At 44.3% G+C, this 13,654-nt stretch overlaps 2 protein-coding genes across 2 annotated transcripts; both read right to left on the bottom strand.

Moving 5' to 3' along the window:
* Positions 1–1,986: 1,986 nt before the first annotated feature.
* Positions 1,987–6,991, bottom strand: LOC134288491 (uncharacterized protein K02A2.6-like). Its single transcript, XM_062853516.1, has 3 exons — positions 5,933–6,991; positions 2,697–2,884; positions 1,987–2,104 (listed from the first exon to the last, which is right to left on the bottom strand). Exons 1-3 carry the CDS (start codon positions 6,989–6,991, stop codon positions 1,987–1,989), a joined length of 1,365 nt encoding a protein of 454 aa, XP_062709500.1.
* A 165-nt stretch (positions 6,992–7,156) lies between these two features.
* LOC115259439 (uncharacterized protein K02A2.6-like) lies at positions 7,157–8,815 on the bottom strand. Its single transcript, XM_062853528.1, has 2 exons — positions 8,066–8,815; positions 7,157–8,023 (listed from the first exon to the last, which is right to left on the bottom strand). Exons 1-2 carry the CDS (start codon positions 8,813–8,815, stop codon positions 7,157–7,159), a joined length of 1,617 nt encoding a protein of 538 aa, XP_062709512.1.
* Between the last annotated feature and the right edge of the window lie 4,839 nt (positions 8,816–13,654).

The following is a 13,654-nucleotide window of genomic DNA, read 5'->3' on the forward strand; positions in this document are numbered from 1 at the left end:
AATTTTTCGGGTGGATTTTTCTCGCTTCTCTGATCTAGAGTGGTGGATCACGCATAAAAAGCGAAAATGATTTTATTCGGTTCGGTGTCAATCAAAGGAGGCCTTGGCGCTACGCTTCATTTCGTTTGGCGAAGCGATGATGAATGCAACAAAATCGGAGTAGGCTATGATGATGATGGTAATGAGAATCCATGTGGTGTGCCAGACCAGGATATATCTCGTTGTGATGTTTGTTTTTGTGCTTGTTATGAATGGGAGGGGGATTTTGATGCCGAATGGAAGAGCAGAGGAAACGCAGAGGGAAATGTGGTGTTTAATTGATGAAAGAGGAACGAAATTTGCAGATGCGTCACCGTTGCCGGAGAAAAGGGGAGGAACGGAGTAGAGCAGAATAATAAAATAAGGATTTGCTACCATTTGAAGAAAAGGGAACAAAAAAATCAAGTTGGACCTTGCTGGAAGAGATTCTACATTCGGCTAAGGGTGTAATTTATTGTCTGAAGGATTAAGTTTTATTAATTGATTTTTTATTTAAATTATGGGAACGAGACTATGGTTGCAGAGAGGACGGATTTCTGCTGGTAGTTAGCAAACCAGAAAGCTGAGATAGTTATTCTCCTATTTTTTGCTTGTGGAAAGACATATGAAAGGTGTGGTAAAGGGATTGCGAAAGTGGATGATTAAGTACATGCGCGAGGAGGATGGAACCTATGCGACGAATGAAGAAAACATAATAACGAAGGATGAAAGGATTTGTGAGGATACTCGGATGTCAGACCCTCTTGTCTATTTGTTCTGCATTAATAAAGTATCTCAGTGAGTAATTGAATCTATAGTTGCGGACAATAGGGATGTCCTATGGAAATTATGAATGATTATATATCTGGCGTTTTGGTATCGAAATGGCCTACTTTTCTTATAAATTACTTCTTGTTAGTCACTACAACTGGTCTAACGTTTTTCATTCTATCAGGTTATGGGCCTAGTACTGGCGTAGCCTAGCAACAGGCCGAAAAGTGAATAAAATCCTCAGAAATCTGCAAGTTATGTCCGTGAGAAGATCTGGAGAAGGTTTCTTACCACTACCAGCAGTTCAAGATGGATTTCTGGTCAAGGACGGACTACCGCCAAACGATCCTCCTCAAGCTATCGGTTCCAGCGGCTAAAGGGAAGTGGTCACCGCACCTGGAGAAACCAGGAAGCAAAGAGTATTCGAACAGCGAATTCCATGCAGCATTGCACCTCATCAATTCCTGAAAAAATTCAAAATGCCCGAACAGTCAAAGAAGCTCTTCGCACAGCCTTCGGATCGCCATCCAGGAAAGCATGAAATACCGTAAGATTGGCCTGCAGCGGAAGTTGATGCGGTTGAATTTCTAAGACTGTTCTTCCGTCGACGAGTACGAGGATGAAATTTAGACCACAAGCCAGAAGCTGCAGGAGATCGGTTTCCTTTTCAACGTCGAATGGATGTGGCTCATGATGGGCCGGCGAAGCGAAACGAGTCGATGGTCATGGAAATGGACACAACAGGTATTAAGTGAACGGCAGGTAAGCTGGATGAAGTCGAAAATTCTCCAGGACGTGACGATCGAGCCCGGTGCCAGGGCAGGCGAATCTTTTGGAAATAAAAACACTGATATCGCTATCAGCGCAGCGCCTCTCCTTTATTCAATCTACGTATAACTAATTTATAATTAATTTCCATCATAATTTACCTAGCAGTTGATACCTAGCTCCAGTGAGCTGTGTGATGTACCTCAAAGGATGTACCTACGCTCCAACACTCCTCCTCGTCACACAATCAGATTCGACGCGTCCCGAGCTCCTACTAGCACCTTTGCTCTAACTACCGAGCTATCTTTGCTGTTACGCTCCTCCTGGCTCCAAGATTCATCCGACACCGAGTACCTTCCGCCATCCAGCTCCAGCGTCCTGATCATCCAGCACCCTCTGCCTCGACCTCTTGGTTCGGTATCTCAACGACTATTGGCACCAGGCCTCATCGCATCTAGAAACCTCATCGGATGTTGGATGGTACCGCATCTTGGTCTCCTCGCTTCCCGAACCACCACCAGGGCGTCCCTGGGCCTGGGCCCATAACCTGTTAGACGAAGCGGACAGGTACGCAGCGGATAATGCGTGGAAACGCGAAAAATCTACCGGGAAACTCGGAAAATACCGCGGGAGGAAAAACGCAAGTGTTCCGTCGTCAATCGATAAACATTTATTCCACAGTAAACGGATGAACATACATACATCTTTGGCTTTCATACATTTACTGTCATTGTCTTGGTAACTTGCACAAAACGGACAGTCAAAAACATGCATAACAGGGTAGTCGGCAATTAGGTCGACACTAGGGGGTTCGGCAATCAGGTCGAATACCAGACGACCGTTGCATTTTCTCCAACACTCCTCCTCAACGGCGAGCTCAACGGTTGGCCTTACCTTTGCTGAACCCCGCAGAACTCCAACTATCCACAAAAACAAATCGCTTCACTTTTCCGGACGTGCTAGTCACGGTGATGTCTGTCTTTTTTCACTCATTCACCGTTCCGACTCCAGCACATCCTACATCGCAATTCCGGAAACACTTGGTACTTCCTGCGACTCCTCCTCAACCGCAGCTGGATTCTCCGCACACTAACATCTTGCGTCGAAGAGCTCATCGTTGTCGTCATACGGACAGTCACCGACGGTTCCCGTTGCTCCTTCCAACTACTTTCAGCGCATGCTCGGCCGTCCTCAGTTGGTACAAACTGCCTCGGCGATCTCCCTTCACAGTCACTTCACCGGCTGCATTCACGATCTCGCAATCATTCTTCCGGAACACCACATGGAGACCATTCGACGTCAGCACTTTCACGGAAATCAGCCCACTCTTCAGCAACGGGACATACAGCATACAGCACGTTCTGCAGAGTCACATCAACCGCTCTTCCGCACCCGTTCACGCCAGTTAGCTTCACGGTTCCGCAACCAGCTGTCTTCACCGATTGCCCATCCGCCAGAATCAATTCACTAATGTCCTCGTCATCAATAGTCTCAAAGCATCGTTTGTCGCTCACATGTGCGCACTTGCACCGCTGTCCACAATCCATCCGCTCGACCGGACACCATTTGCCAGAAACAAAACGGCACTTCTGTCCTTCACTGCGGCTTGCTTCGCGGTCGACGACTCGCTCTTCTGTTTCTTCTCACATTCTTATTCGCACTTTCTTTGCAACACCGGACAATCTTGCTTCAGATGACCCTTCTTTTTGAAATAGAAACATCTCCACCTGGGAGAATCACGAGTGCTGAAACTTTTCAGCGCTTTCAGTTCGCTGGGATATTCACTTTTCCCAGACCGCTCCTTTCGACGTTCGAACTCGTCTAGAAGCTTAGATTTCGCTAACACGACCGTTAGATCTGCATCCAGCCTGCTTTCAAGAGCAGTAACCAGTCCCGAGTACGAATCCGGGAGGCTCCGCAAAATCATTGCCACCTTCAAGGAATCATCCAGCTTCTGTCCGGCTTGCGTCAGTCTGTCAAAAAGTTCTTCAACCTCGAACAAATGGCACCGTCTTCCAGCAGACTAACACTACATAACCGCTTCAGCAACGAAATCCGGGAAGTAACCGTCACCTTTTCATGGTACTGCTTCAGTTGTTCCAAAAGTCCTTCGCACTAGCTGCTGCACGAATCAACCCATACTGGTATTCTTCGATACACAACCTCACAGTCGCGCGGGCCTTTTTATCGTCTTTCTCCCACTGGCCAGGGTTCACTGCCTCTTGTTTGGGGGTATCAATCACATACCACAGTTCTTCCCTTGTAAGCAGCATCTCCATTCTGAATTTCCATGTTTGCCAGTTGTTGAACTGAACAAACTTGCTCAGCGCCTACTGGCTTTTCAGAATTTGTACAAGCTCCACACAAACGACCGACACTTTTAACCACTTTTTCCGTTCCGATAATACCGTTTTTCACGCAACTTTCACTGCCCGAATAAAAAATACAGTAGAAAAACCGAACGTTATATTGTAACAGTACTATTTAGAACCATATTTTTACAATAGACACCACTGTAAAAATAAAAATACAAAAACAATAAGATGTAATGTAGGACACCATACCGTGAATTGTAAATAAGATTTTTACAATATATTATACAGGTTGTTAAGTATCGTAACAATATAATAAAATATTTTTCTCCATATATATTTTTTTGCAAAACCATACATTTTATTGTTAATGAATTGTTCAAAATACTGATACGGCGGTACGTGGGTTTAAATATACCGTACATTGTATGGTACATGAATGGTTTTAAACAATAAAATGTACCGTAAATAAATTGTTTTTAATTGTAGTTTCACTACTGGTTATACATTTAATCAAATGGTTTTGGAATGGTTCTCTTTTGTTATGTTGAATTGTTTTACATTACATAAACCATATATTGTTATATTATCTTGCCATTTTCCTCCTGTTAATGGCATCTTAGGCTTATTAGATTTATTAGAATGTGCTTTGGGAATTCTCCAGAGCGTTTTGGATAACCCTTCATATATAGGATCGCCCACGTCTAAGTCTGAGTAGTCTCTGATTGCATTAACAGTTGAAGCTTAGGCTCCCATGCCCCATCAGCCAGATAACCGGGTTTTGCAAACTTAGCATTATTTGTGGCAACACTTTGAGCGGCATGATGGAACTATGCCGAGTGCGCTAAGTGTTATTAGACCACTAATGTAGTTGCATGAAGTGGGTGACGAGGTACATAAGTATCATTACAGCGTGCTTAACCGTTATTGCAATATTGAGGCACCAGTTTGACTAAAGTTTGAAATACATAACAACTCATGAGATAACTGTCAAGTTCGATTCAAATATAAGTTAGGTTAAAAAGCGAACCCGCAGACGAACCTATATTAAAAGTCATTTCAGTGTTCAGTCCAGTCCATATGTTAAAGATGACTCTACGTCAAAGATAAAGTTTGTCAACCGCATTTGATTCGATTGTGGTCGAAGGCAAGTTCACATGAGAAAAGAGGAGAAAACTCCCCTAAATGCAAATACAGAAAGAATAGTGTTGAACCAGCCTCCTGTCACGCGGCCATGTTTTTGAGGTCAGCATCAAAATCCAGGATCGGTTATTGACTGTGGCTGCATCATGTCAATAACAATTCTAAATTTTATGGAAACTTTATTCCCGTGACGAAGACGAGCTGATACTATTACGACTTCATTTTTAAATAAATAATTGCGAAATTAAAAATCATGTTCCGCTTAAACTAACGATTTTAAAAGGTAAAAAAAAATTGGTGAAAAAAAGTTTCGCCGCTTTTGATTTTTGCTCCTGGAATTATGTTGTTGCGCTATCATGGGGAACCAAGCCGCCGAGCCGCCGCTATTGTGTTCAACGAGGCAGCTGGAAGTGGGAACCAGAGATGTTGGCTCGTTATTTTCCTGTGGGCAGTATTGCGGTGAGAGGAGACTGTGTTGAACTCAACTACTGATTTACGGTAATCTGACCTGCATCTTTCCGGGTTGGCCTACATTGCATTCGCATTTCTCTCATCGCACTCTACACACCCAGCCCGCCCTCGAGCCCGCCATATCTCTTGGACCCCTGCTTGGACCTGCAGTTCTTAGGACATCTAGTTTACCACTGATTTAAACATGTTATTGGCATTAACCCTTTGGAGCCGGAGGGGTCATATATGACCCCGGCGATGAAACCGAGCATAACAAACGTGTTCGACACCAGCGAGGTTGCGTCGACAGCGGCGAAAAAAAATCGATTCCAAAAGGTTAAATTGATGTTTCAACTTATTCACTTTTTTCTCTTTCCTTTCCTTTGCATCAAAAAAGTCACAAACATCAACAAAACAAAGCACGGAAAAAATCTTTCAAAAACCGTAGACAGAAAGTCCCGAACACGTACACGATCGCCATCCTTGAACTCTCGCACTGTATGGTTCTTCGAATCCACGACTTCGTTCTTCGGTAGCATCAGGTCAATTCTCGATCGTATCTGCCGACCAAACATCATCATCGCAGGTGATTGACCGGTGGCAGGATGTATCATCTTCCGGTATGTTAGCAATATGTTGCAGAGTTCGACGTTCAGCTGTGCCTTCGTACATTTCAGCGACTTCAGCTTCTGTTTCAGAGTCTGCACATACCGCTCCGCTTGCCCGTTTGTAGCAGGATGGTAGGGCGCTCCCATCTTATGCACGATGCCATTCATTCGCAGGAATTGTTGAAATTGTTCGGACGTAAATTGGACACCGTGATCGCTGACGAGCACCGACGGTACTCCAAAAGTGCTGAACATCTCACGACACATCCGGATAGTACTGTCAGCAGTGATTGAACTACATACTCGCACCTCCGGCCACTTGGTAAAGGCATCGACCAAAATGAAAAAGTATGTGTCCATGAATGGTCCCGCAAAGTCCACATGGACCCTTTGGAACGGCGCAGTAGGAGCTTCCCAGCAGTGTAACGGCATCTTCGTTATTTCACGCCTCACCGACTGGCATTCAACACAATTGGCGATCATCTCCTCAATAGCACTGTCCATTCCATTCCACCAGCAATAGCCTCTTGCCAGTGACTTGGTTCGCGTTGCTCCGAAGTGCGTAGAGTGCAGCTCCGCAAGGACTCGCTTCCGAAGAGACGGCGGCACGTACACTCGTATACCACGCAGCAGACAGCCTTTTTGCATTGCAAACTCGCTCTGGTCGATTCCGAACCGGACTCCTTGTATCAGCTTCTTCACAGAGGAATCCTCAGCAGTTGCTTGTGCCAACTCCGCAGCAGTAAGTGGAAGGGTTTCGATTTGGTGCAGTTCCACTAAGTCCGACTCTTCGATGACGTTGTCTGCATCCGCCAGCTTCAGCGGGATTCGGGAGAGCGCATCCGCATTGGCATGGCTCGCCGACTTCCGAAACCGTATTTCGTAATCGAAGGATTGCAGGTAGGTGGCATAGTGCTGCATCCTAAGAGCGGACATCACAGGTAATCCTTTGTGTTCCCCGAAGATTTTGGTCACTGCTTGATTGTCCGTAACCAAAACGAATCTCCGGCCGTACAGAAATTGAAAGAATTTCTTAACGCCGAATATTATCGCATACGCTTCCTTATCCACGTGTAGGTACGCCTGCTAAGTACGGTTCAGCGTTTGTGAGGCAAAATGGATCGGGCGTTCCGAGCCATCTGGGTAGATGTGGCTCAGTACGGCTCCCACGCCGTATGGCGAAGCGTCGGTGGCCAGCACCAAAGGCAATTCGGGGGAATAGTGAACGAGGCAGGTTTCCGCTTGCATTTGCCTCTTCACCGCTTGAAAAGACTTCTCGCACTGTTTGCTCCACTCAAACGGTACCTCGTTCTTCAGCAGGTTGTTGAGAGGATAGAGAACGGTACTCAGATCCCGGAAAAATCGACCGTAGTAGTTGATGAGACCTACAAAGGAGCGTACCTCGTCCTTGTTCTCCGGCCTTCGCATATCCTGGATAGCGTCCACTTTTTTCTGGATCTTGTGGATCCCCTCTTCGTCGATGAGGTATCCGCAGTATTCTATCTTCTCCGCAAAAAATTCGCACTTGTCTCGGTTGACTCGGATGCCATTCTCCTCCAGACGACGCAAAACTTCCTCCAATCGGCGCAAATGAGTCTCGTAATCAGGTCCAGTTACCTTAATGTCGACTAGGAACACGCTGACACCCTCGATTCCTTGCAGCAAAGCCTCCATTTGTCGCTGCCAAATGGCTGGCGCAGATGCCACCCCGTACATGAGGCGGTTTGGTCGGTACAGACCGCGATGGGTGCTCAGTGTGAGGATTTCGCGATCTTCTGGAGCAACTTCCATCTGCAGGTATGCCTGCACCAGGTCGATTTTGCTGAATCTCTTCCCACCAGCGAGCGAGGCGAAAAGCTCGTCCACCGTAGGAAGTGGGTGCCTGTCCACCACAAGGTTGGGGTTGACGGTTTGTTTGTAATCGCCGCAGATGCGCACCCGGTTGTTGGATTTCTTCACCGGCACAATCGGTGTCGCTCAATTACTCTGGTTGACCTTGGTGAGAACTCCCTCCGCAACTAGCTTGTCTAGTTCAGCATCGACCACACTCTGCAAGTTGAACGGGATTTTACGCGCCTTCAGGAAGACAGGACGGGCATCACTCTTCAGCGGCAAGTTGGCTTGGACACGGGAGATCTTTCCGATGGAATCCTCGAATACCCTCGGAAACTTTTGCAGAACCTCCTTCACGGCGGCAGCAGAATCAGCAGCATTATTCGAAGCACCGCAGTTGCTTCCCGAAGTACTTCCCCGTATCTCGTTCACCGAGTAGTCCTTCCGCAGCAGCACATTCCAATCGACCGACAGACGACTCAACCATTCGCGCCCGATCAACGGATGTTTTTCCGAATTCACGACGTACAATGGTAACTGCGAGTTCTGTCCATCGTATTCGACACGAGCGTCCATTATCCCGAGCACGTCAATGTTCGTATTGCAATAGCTCACGAGATTCGTATCGCATTGCCGCAGTTTCGCTTCCTGGAACATTTGTTTCCAGCAGTTCGCACTCACGATGGTGACGGGCGATCCCGTGTCCACCTCGAAACGCATCGGTATTCCATTCACGCGCACTTTCATCCAAATTTTCGCATTGTCCGAAATGGTGTTTTCCGAACACACCTCGCGCACATCGGTTTTCGCATCACTGTAGTCATTTGCGGAATTGTCCACGAAATTCGTTTGCACGGCACTTTGTTTACCCGACGATCGCGCACCACTGACCTTCGAGCCGGATTTTTTCATGCACACTCTTTCCAGGTGTCCCTTCAGGCCACAAAACTTGCATTCGGTGTGCTTGTGCTTGCAGGTGTGTGAGATTTCTCACCGCAGCGGTAGCAGCTAACATCACTTGTACCAGCCCCCCTCGGAGTAAAACGCTTTTCCCCTTCGTTTATTTTCACCTTCGACTTGTTCCGCTTACCTGGTTGGTGCTGTACTTTGTGGACCTCCTGCTTACCTTGGCCACCTTCGATTTCAGCTCCGCCCTTCTTTGACAGCTCCATACTTACAGCGATCTCGCGAGCGTCCTGCAGTGTGAGCTGCCTTCTCTCCAGCAGCCGGCTATGGATGTCGTTTCTCCTGATGCCAAACACCAACTGGTTGCGGAGGGCGGTTTCCAGGTACTGCCCAAAGTTGCACGTTACCGCAATCCGTCGAAGCGCCACCAAATATTCGTCAATCGACTCGTCCGGCGAAGCAGCATCCTTGTCGCCTTGGCGACGGCACTTGAATCGAAAGTTTTCGCTGATCTCAAGCGGGGTGGGGTTGAAAAACGCCTCCAAGGTGTCGACAATCTGCCGATACGTTTTTGCACGGGGCGCCTCCGAGGCGATTTTGTCGCAGATTATGTCGTAGCTTTCGGGGCCCATATGGTGGAGCAGCAAACTTTTCCGCATCTCTTCTTCGTTGATGTCGAAGATGGCGAACGCGTTCTCCAATCGTTCCACCCACCGCATCCATTTTAGTTTCCGCCGATCGAAGGGGTCGATCGCGAAACTCGGTGGCGGAACACCAGCAGCAGCACGGGCAGCAGCAGCAAGGCGACCGGAAGCAGCAGCAGCAACGTTGTCCGGATTCGCCATCCTCGTCGCCAGAACTGTTGTGACGGCCGAGAGAAATGATAACCACAACAGCTAACTGATAATTTCACTTTGTTTATCACTTTTAATTATAATAATTCAGTGGGCTTTCAGCCACGACCGCGGACATGTTTCGTACGCGCGTCCGTTCGCTGACGGGTTCTTACTTGTTCTGATCTACACTCTAACTCGCAACGGCTCAATATGCGGAGGATTTGGGGCAATGTAAATATCAAGGTACATGTATACAAAGGTAGGGTATAACACTGAATAAATCTGGTGTTCGATTTGAATAGGTCGAATCTGCATAGGAATCACAGCAAACATACGACCTATTCAAATCGAACACCAGAAATAATTAAAAATTCACGGAAAAATAATGTTTCGGAAAAGTGTATGGTTCAAACGTAAGAAAAACAGTATAATATATTGTTACATAAAAATCCAATGTAAATGTATAGTATAGCGAACCATTTCATTACAATACACTTTATTGTAGCTGGTACACTGTATGGTGCAGGAATGGTTTTCACCATACACCCTATGGTTAGTTTTTATCCGGGTGGGCACATGACCTGTTAGACGAAGCGGACAGGTACGCAGCGGATAATGCGTGGAAACGCAAAAATACTACCGGGAAACTCGGAAAAATACCGCATAAAATGGTAAACATACATACATTGTTGATTCACATTTATTCCACAGTAAACAGGTAAACCTACATACATCTTTGGCTTTCATACATTTACTGTCATTGTCTTGGTAACGTGCACAAAACGGACTGTCAAAAAAGCATGCACAACAGGGGTGTCGGCAATAGGACAGATCGGTGAAGTACTAGATTTGTAGTAATGAGCTGAATTTTAGTATGGTGAGAAGGTCAATTCTCCGTTTCTGCAGTGAAATGGTACAAAAAGCGTGGTATTATGATTCCTTGCCTAATTTGATGCTGTTTGAGTAAAACTTTGGGTAACAGTGTTGTTGTTTTCTTCATTTCTTGACACATAAACAACATAGTTATCCAAAGTTTTGCTCAAACAGCATCAAATTAGCCAAGGAATCATAATACCCACGCATTTTGCACCATTTCATTGCAGAAACGGAGAACGGACCTTCTCACCATACTAAAATTCAGCTCATTACTACAAATCTAGTACTACACCGAACGTTCCCCATTAGGTCGGCACTAGAGGGTTCGACAATCAGGTCGAATACCGGACGACCGTTGCATTTTCTCCAACACAACAAAAAAGACAGCGCGTAAACAACTCGATAGTCTATTTTACGAAACGACAACAGTGTTGATATTGATATTAACACTCACGGGCTTGGGTGCAACCTCCTGTCAAATTTTCATTCATGAAATGAGCGATCAGCTGATCCGAAACGTCTCGTAAAATGGCTCATTAGCCGAAACACCACCCTAAATACGCATCCTCTGCTGGAAAACTGTAGCGGCGGCTTCAACCAATGCATTGCGTGTTGCAAGATGCATGTTTTGGTACTGGGGGTAAAGCGATGGGATATTCTATTTACTCCAGTGGTTCCCAATCCCCACACGGTTTAGAAAGAAGTGCCATGTCGCGAGCTGATTGAAGGTTTTCAGTTCAGCGCAGGAGGAAAGCGTGGTGAGTTCATTCTGCAGAGATCCGGGCCTTTCACACTGGACAGCGGCCAAAGTAAGTAAGTAAGTAAGTAAGTAAGTAAGTAAGTAAGTAAGTAAGTAAGTAAGTAAGTAAGTAAGTAAGTAAGTAAGTAAGTAAGTAAGTAAGTAAGTAAGTAAGTAAGTAAGTAAGTAAGTAAGTAAGTAAGTAAGTAAGTAAGTAAGTAAGTAAGTAAGTAAGTAAGTAAGTAAGTAAGTAAGTAAGTAAGTAAGTAAGTAAGTAAGTAAGTAAGTAAGTAAGTAAGTAAGTAAGTAAGTAAGTAAGTAAGTAAGTAAGTAAGTAAGTAAGTAAGTAAGTAAGTAAGTAAGTAAGTAAGTAAGTAAGTAAGTAAGTAAGTAAGTAAGTAAGTAAGTAAGTAAGTAAGTAAGTAAGTAAGTAAGTAAGTAAGTAAGTAAGTAAGTAAGTAAGTAAGTAAGTAAGTAAGTAAGTAAGTAAGTAAGTAAGTAAGTAAGTAAGTAAGTAAGTAAGTAAGTAAGTAAGTAAGTAAGTAAGTAAGTAAGTAAGTAAGTAAGTAAGTAAGTAAGTAAGTAAGTAAGTAAGTAAGTAAGTAAGTAAGTAAGTAAGTAAGTAAGTAAGTAAGTAAGTAAGTAAGTAAGTAAGTAAGTAAGTAAGTAAGTAAGTAAGTAAGTAAGTAAGTAAGTAAGTAAGTAAGTAAGTAAGTAAGTAAGTAAGTAAGTAAGTAAGTAAGTAAGTAAGTAAGTAAGTAAGTAAGTAAGTAAGTAAGTAAGTAAGTAAGTAAGTAAGTAAGTAAGTAAGTAAGTAAGTAAGTAAGTAAGTAAGTAAGTAAGTAAGTAAGTAAGTAAGTAAGTAAGTAAGTAAGTAAGTAAGTAAGTAAGTAAGTAAGTAAGTAAGTAAGTAAGTAAGTAAGTAAGTAAGTAAGTAAGTAAGTAAGTAAGTAAGTAAGTAAGTAAGTAAGTAAGTAAGTAAGTAAGTAAGTAAGTAAGTAAGTAAGTAAGTAAGTAAGTAAGTAAGTAAGTAAGTAAGTAAGTAAGTAAGTAAGGTAAGTAAGTAAGTAAGTAAGTAAGGTAAGTAAGTAAGTAAGTAAGTAAGTAAGTAAGTAAGTAAGTAAATAAGTAAGTAAGTAAGTAAGTAAGTAAGTAAGTAAATAAGTAAGTAAGTAAGTAAGTAAGTAAGTAAGTAAGTAAGTAAGTAAGTAAGTAAGTAAGTAAGTAAGTAAGTAAGTAAGTAAGTAAGTAAGTAAGTAAGTAAGTAAGTAAGTAAGTAAGTAAGTAAGTAAGTAAGTAAGTAAGTAAGTAAGTAAGTAAGTAAGTAAGAGAAAAAAAGAAGAAACACAAAACAGATTTTCGGGTTAGCCAAAAACACGCACAATCGTGTGTTCAGTAAAGTGATCAGCTGGATCTCAGCAAATCTTCAAAAAGTGATGATATCCCGTTAAAATTAAGTGTGTGAAAAGATCATGCTTAAACGAAACTGCAACTCGGAAAAACTCCTCATCGCACGAATCCTGCCAGCAGCGAGCGGCCGAAGATTATTTTCACCATTTTCATTAGCTTCACATATCGAGATTGGAATCAGAAACACGTGCCACTTGTACGGCGACAGTAATAGAATTGGAACGCCAAGCGTGCTATGATCCTTCGGAGCCCGAAAACTGTAGCGATTTCTGATTAAGATAAAAGCCGCACCGCGCGCACCATATCATATAAATACAATCGCAGCAAACCATTGATTTTTATTTGCACTCTGATGGTTTGGCAGTGCGGCCACAGCGACTGCGGAAGCACGCACGAGAGAGGATGCACGCTAATTCAATTTTTGGCTTCAAAAACCAAGTTCGCCACGTGACCCAGGCGACCCTCCGCCGCTGGCGCTGGCTGCTGTTTGGTGACTTATGACGTTTTTGTCGATCGATAAAGATAATTACCTGCTATTCTTCCCTTCTTTGAAACCAACACGCTTCATTTTGACCGTAAAATTAGCAATTTTCAGATTTCCATTTTGAACAAACACGACGGTACCAATTCATTTTTTGTGAGTGAGTTTATGCCGCATTGTTAAATTTAATTAAAAACGTCATCTAGCATGCCATGTCGTGAGCGGCGAATCACATTTTTATGCTAATTTTCGCCTCCACCACGCTGCTTATTTGACTCGACTCGAGGCGAAGCAACCAAACGGACGCGGTCAAGCAGCGAATCTCGTGACATTTGACAGTTACCTAACCTCTCAACCGCCACGTTGTTGTTGTTGGTTGACCAGTAAAAGGGCTCGAATCCGACGCGCGCGGGGATTTTAAATTATACACATGTCTTGTCCCCACCCCTGCAGGCGAAGCAAGGGTGAATCTGAAGTAAAGTGCGGTTGCATTTTCCTTCCAT

The sequence above is a fragment of the Aedes albopictus genome, chromosome 1, assembly GCF_035046485.1.
Source record: "Aedes albopictus strain Foshan chromosome 1, AalbF5, whole genome shotgun sequence".
Lineage (NCBI taxonomy): Eukaryota > Metazoa > Arthropoda > Insecta > Diptera > Culicidae > Aedes > Aedes albopictus.

Bases quoted from the DNA above. Each gene is read 5' to 3' on its own strand.
- LOC134288491 (XM_062853516.1), bottom strand. From the start codon at position 6,991: ATGCAGCACTATGCCACCTACCTGCAATCCTTCGATTACGAAATACGG. The intron at 2,885-5,932 runs GTACGTGTTCGG...CCGTTGCTGAAG, and splicing joins AGTTCAAGGATGGCGATCGT to AGTGGGCTGATTTCCGTGAA. The intron at 2,105-2,696 runs GTGACTGTCCGT...TTCGTCTAACAG, and splicing joins AGGAGCAACGGGAACCGTCG to GTTATGGGCCCAGGCCCAGG.
- LOC115259439 (XM_062853528.1), bottom strand. From the start codon at position 8,815: ATGAAAAAATCCGGCTCGAAGGTCAGTGGTGCGCGATCGTCGGGTAAA. The intron at 8,024-8,065 runs GTCAACCAGAGT...GTGCCGGTGAAG, and splicing joins CGGAGGGAGTTCTCACCAAG to AAATCCAACAACCGGGTGCG.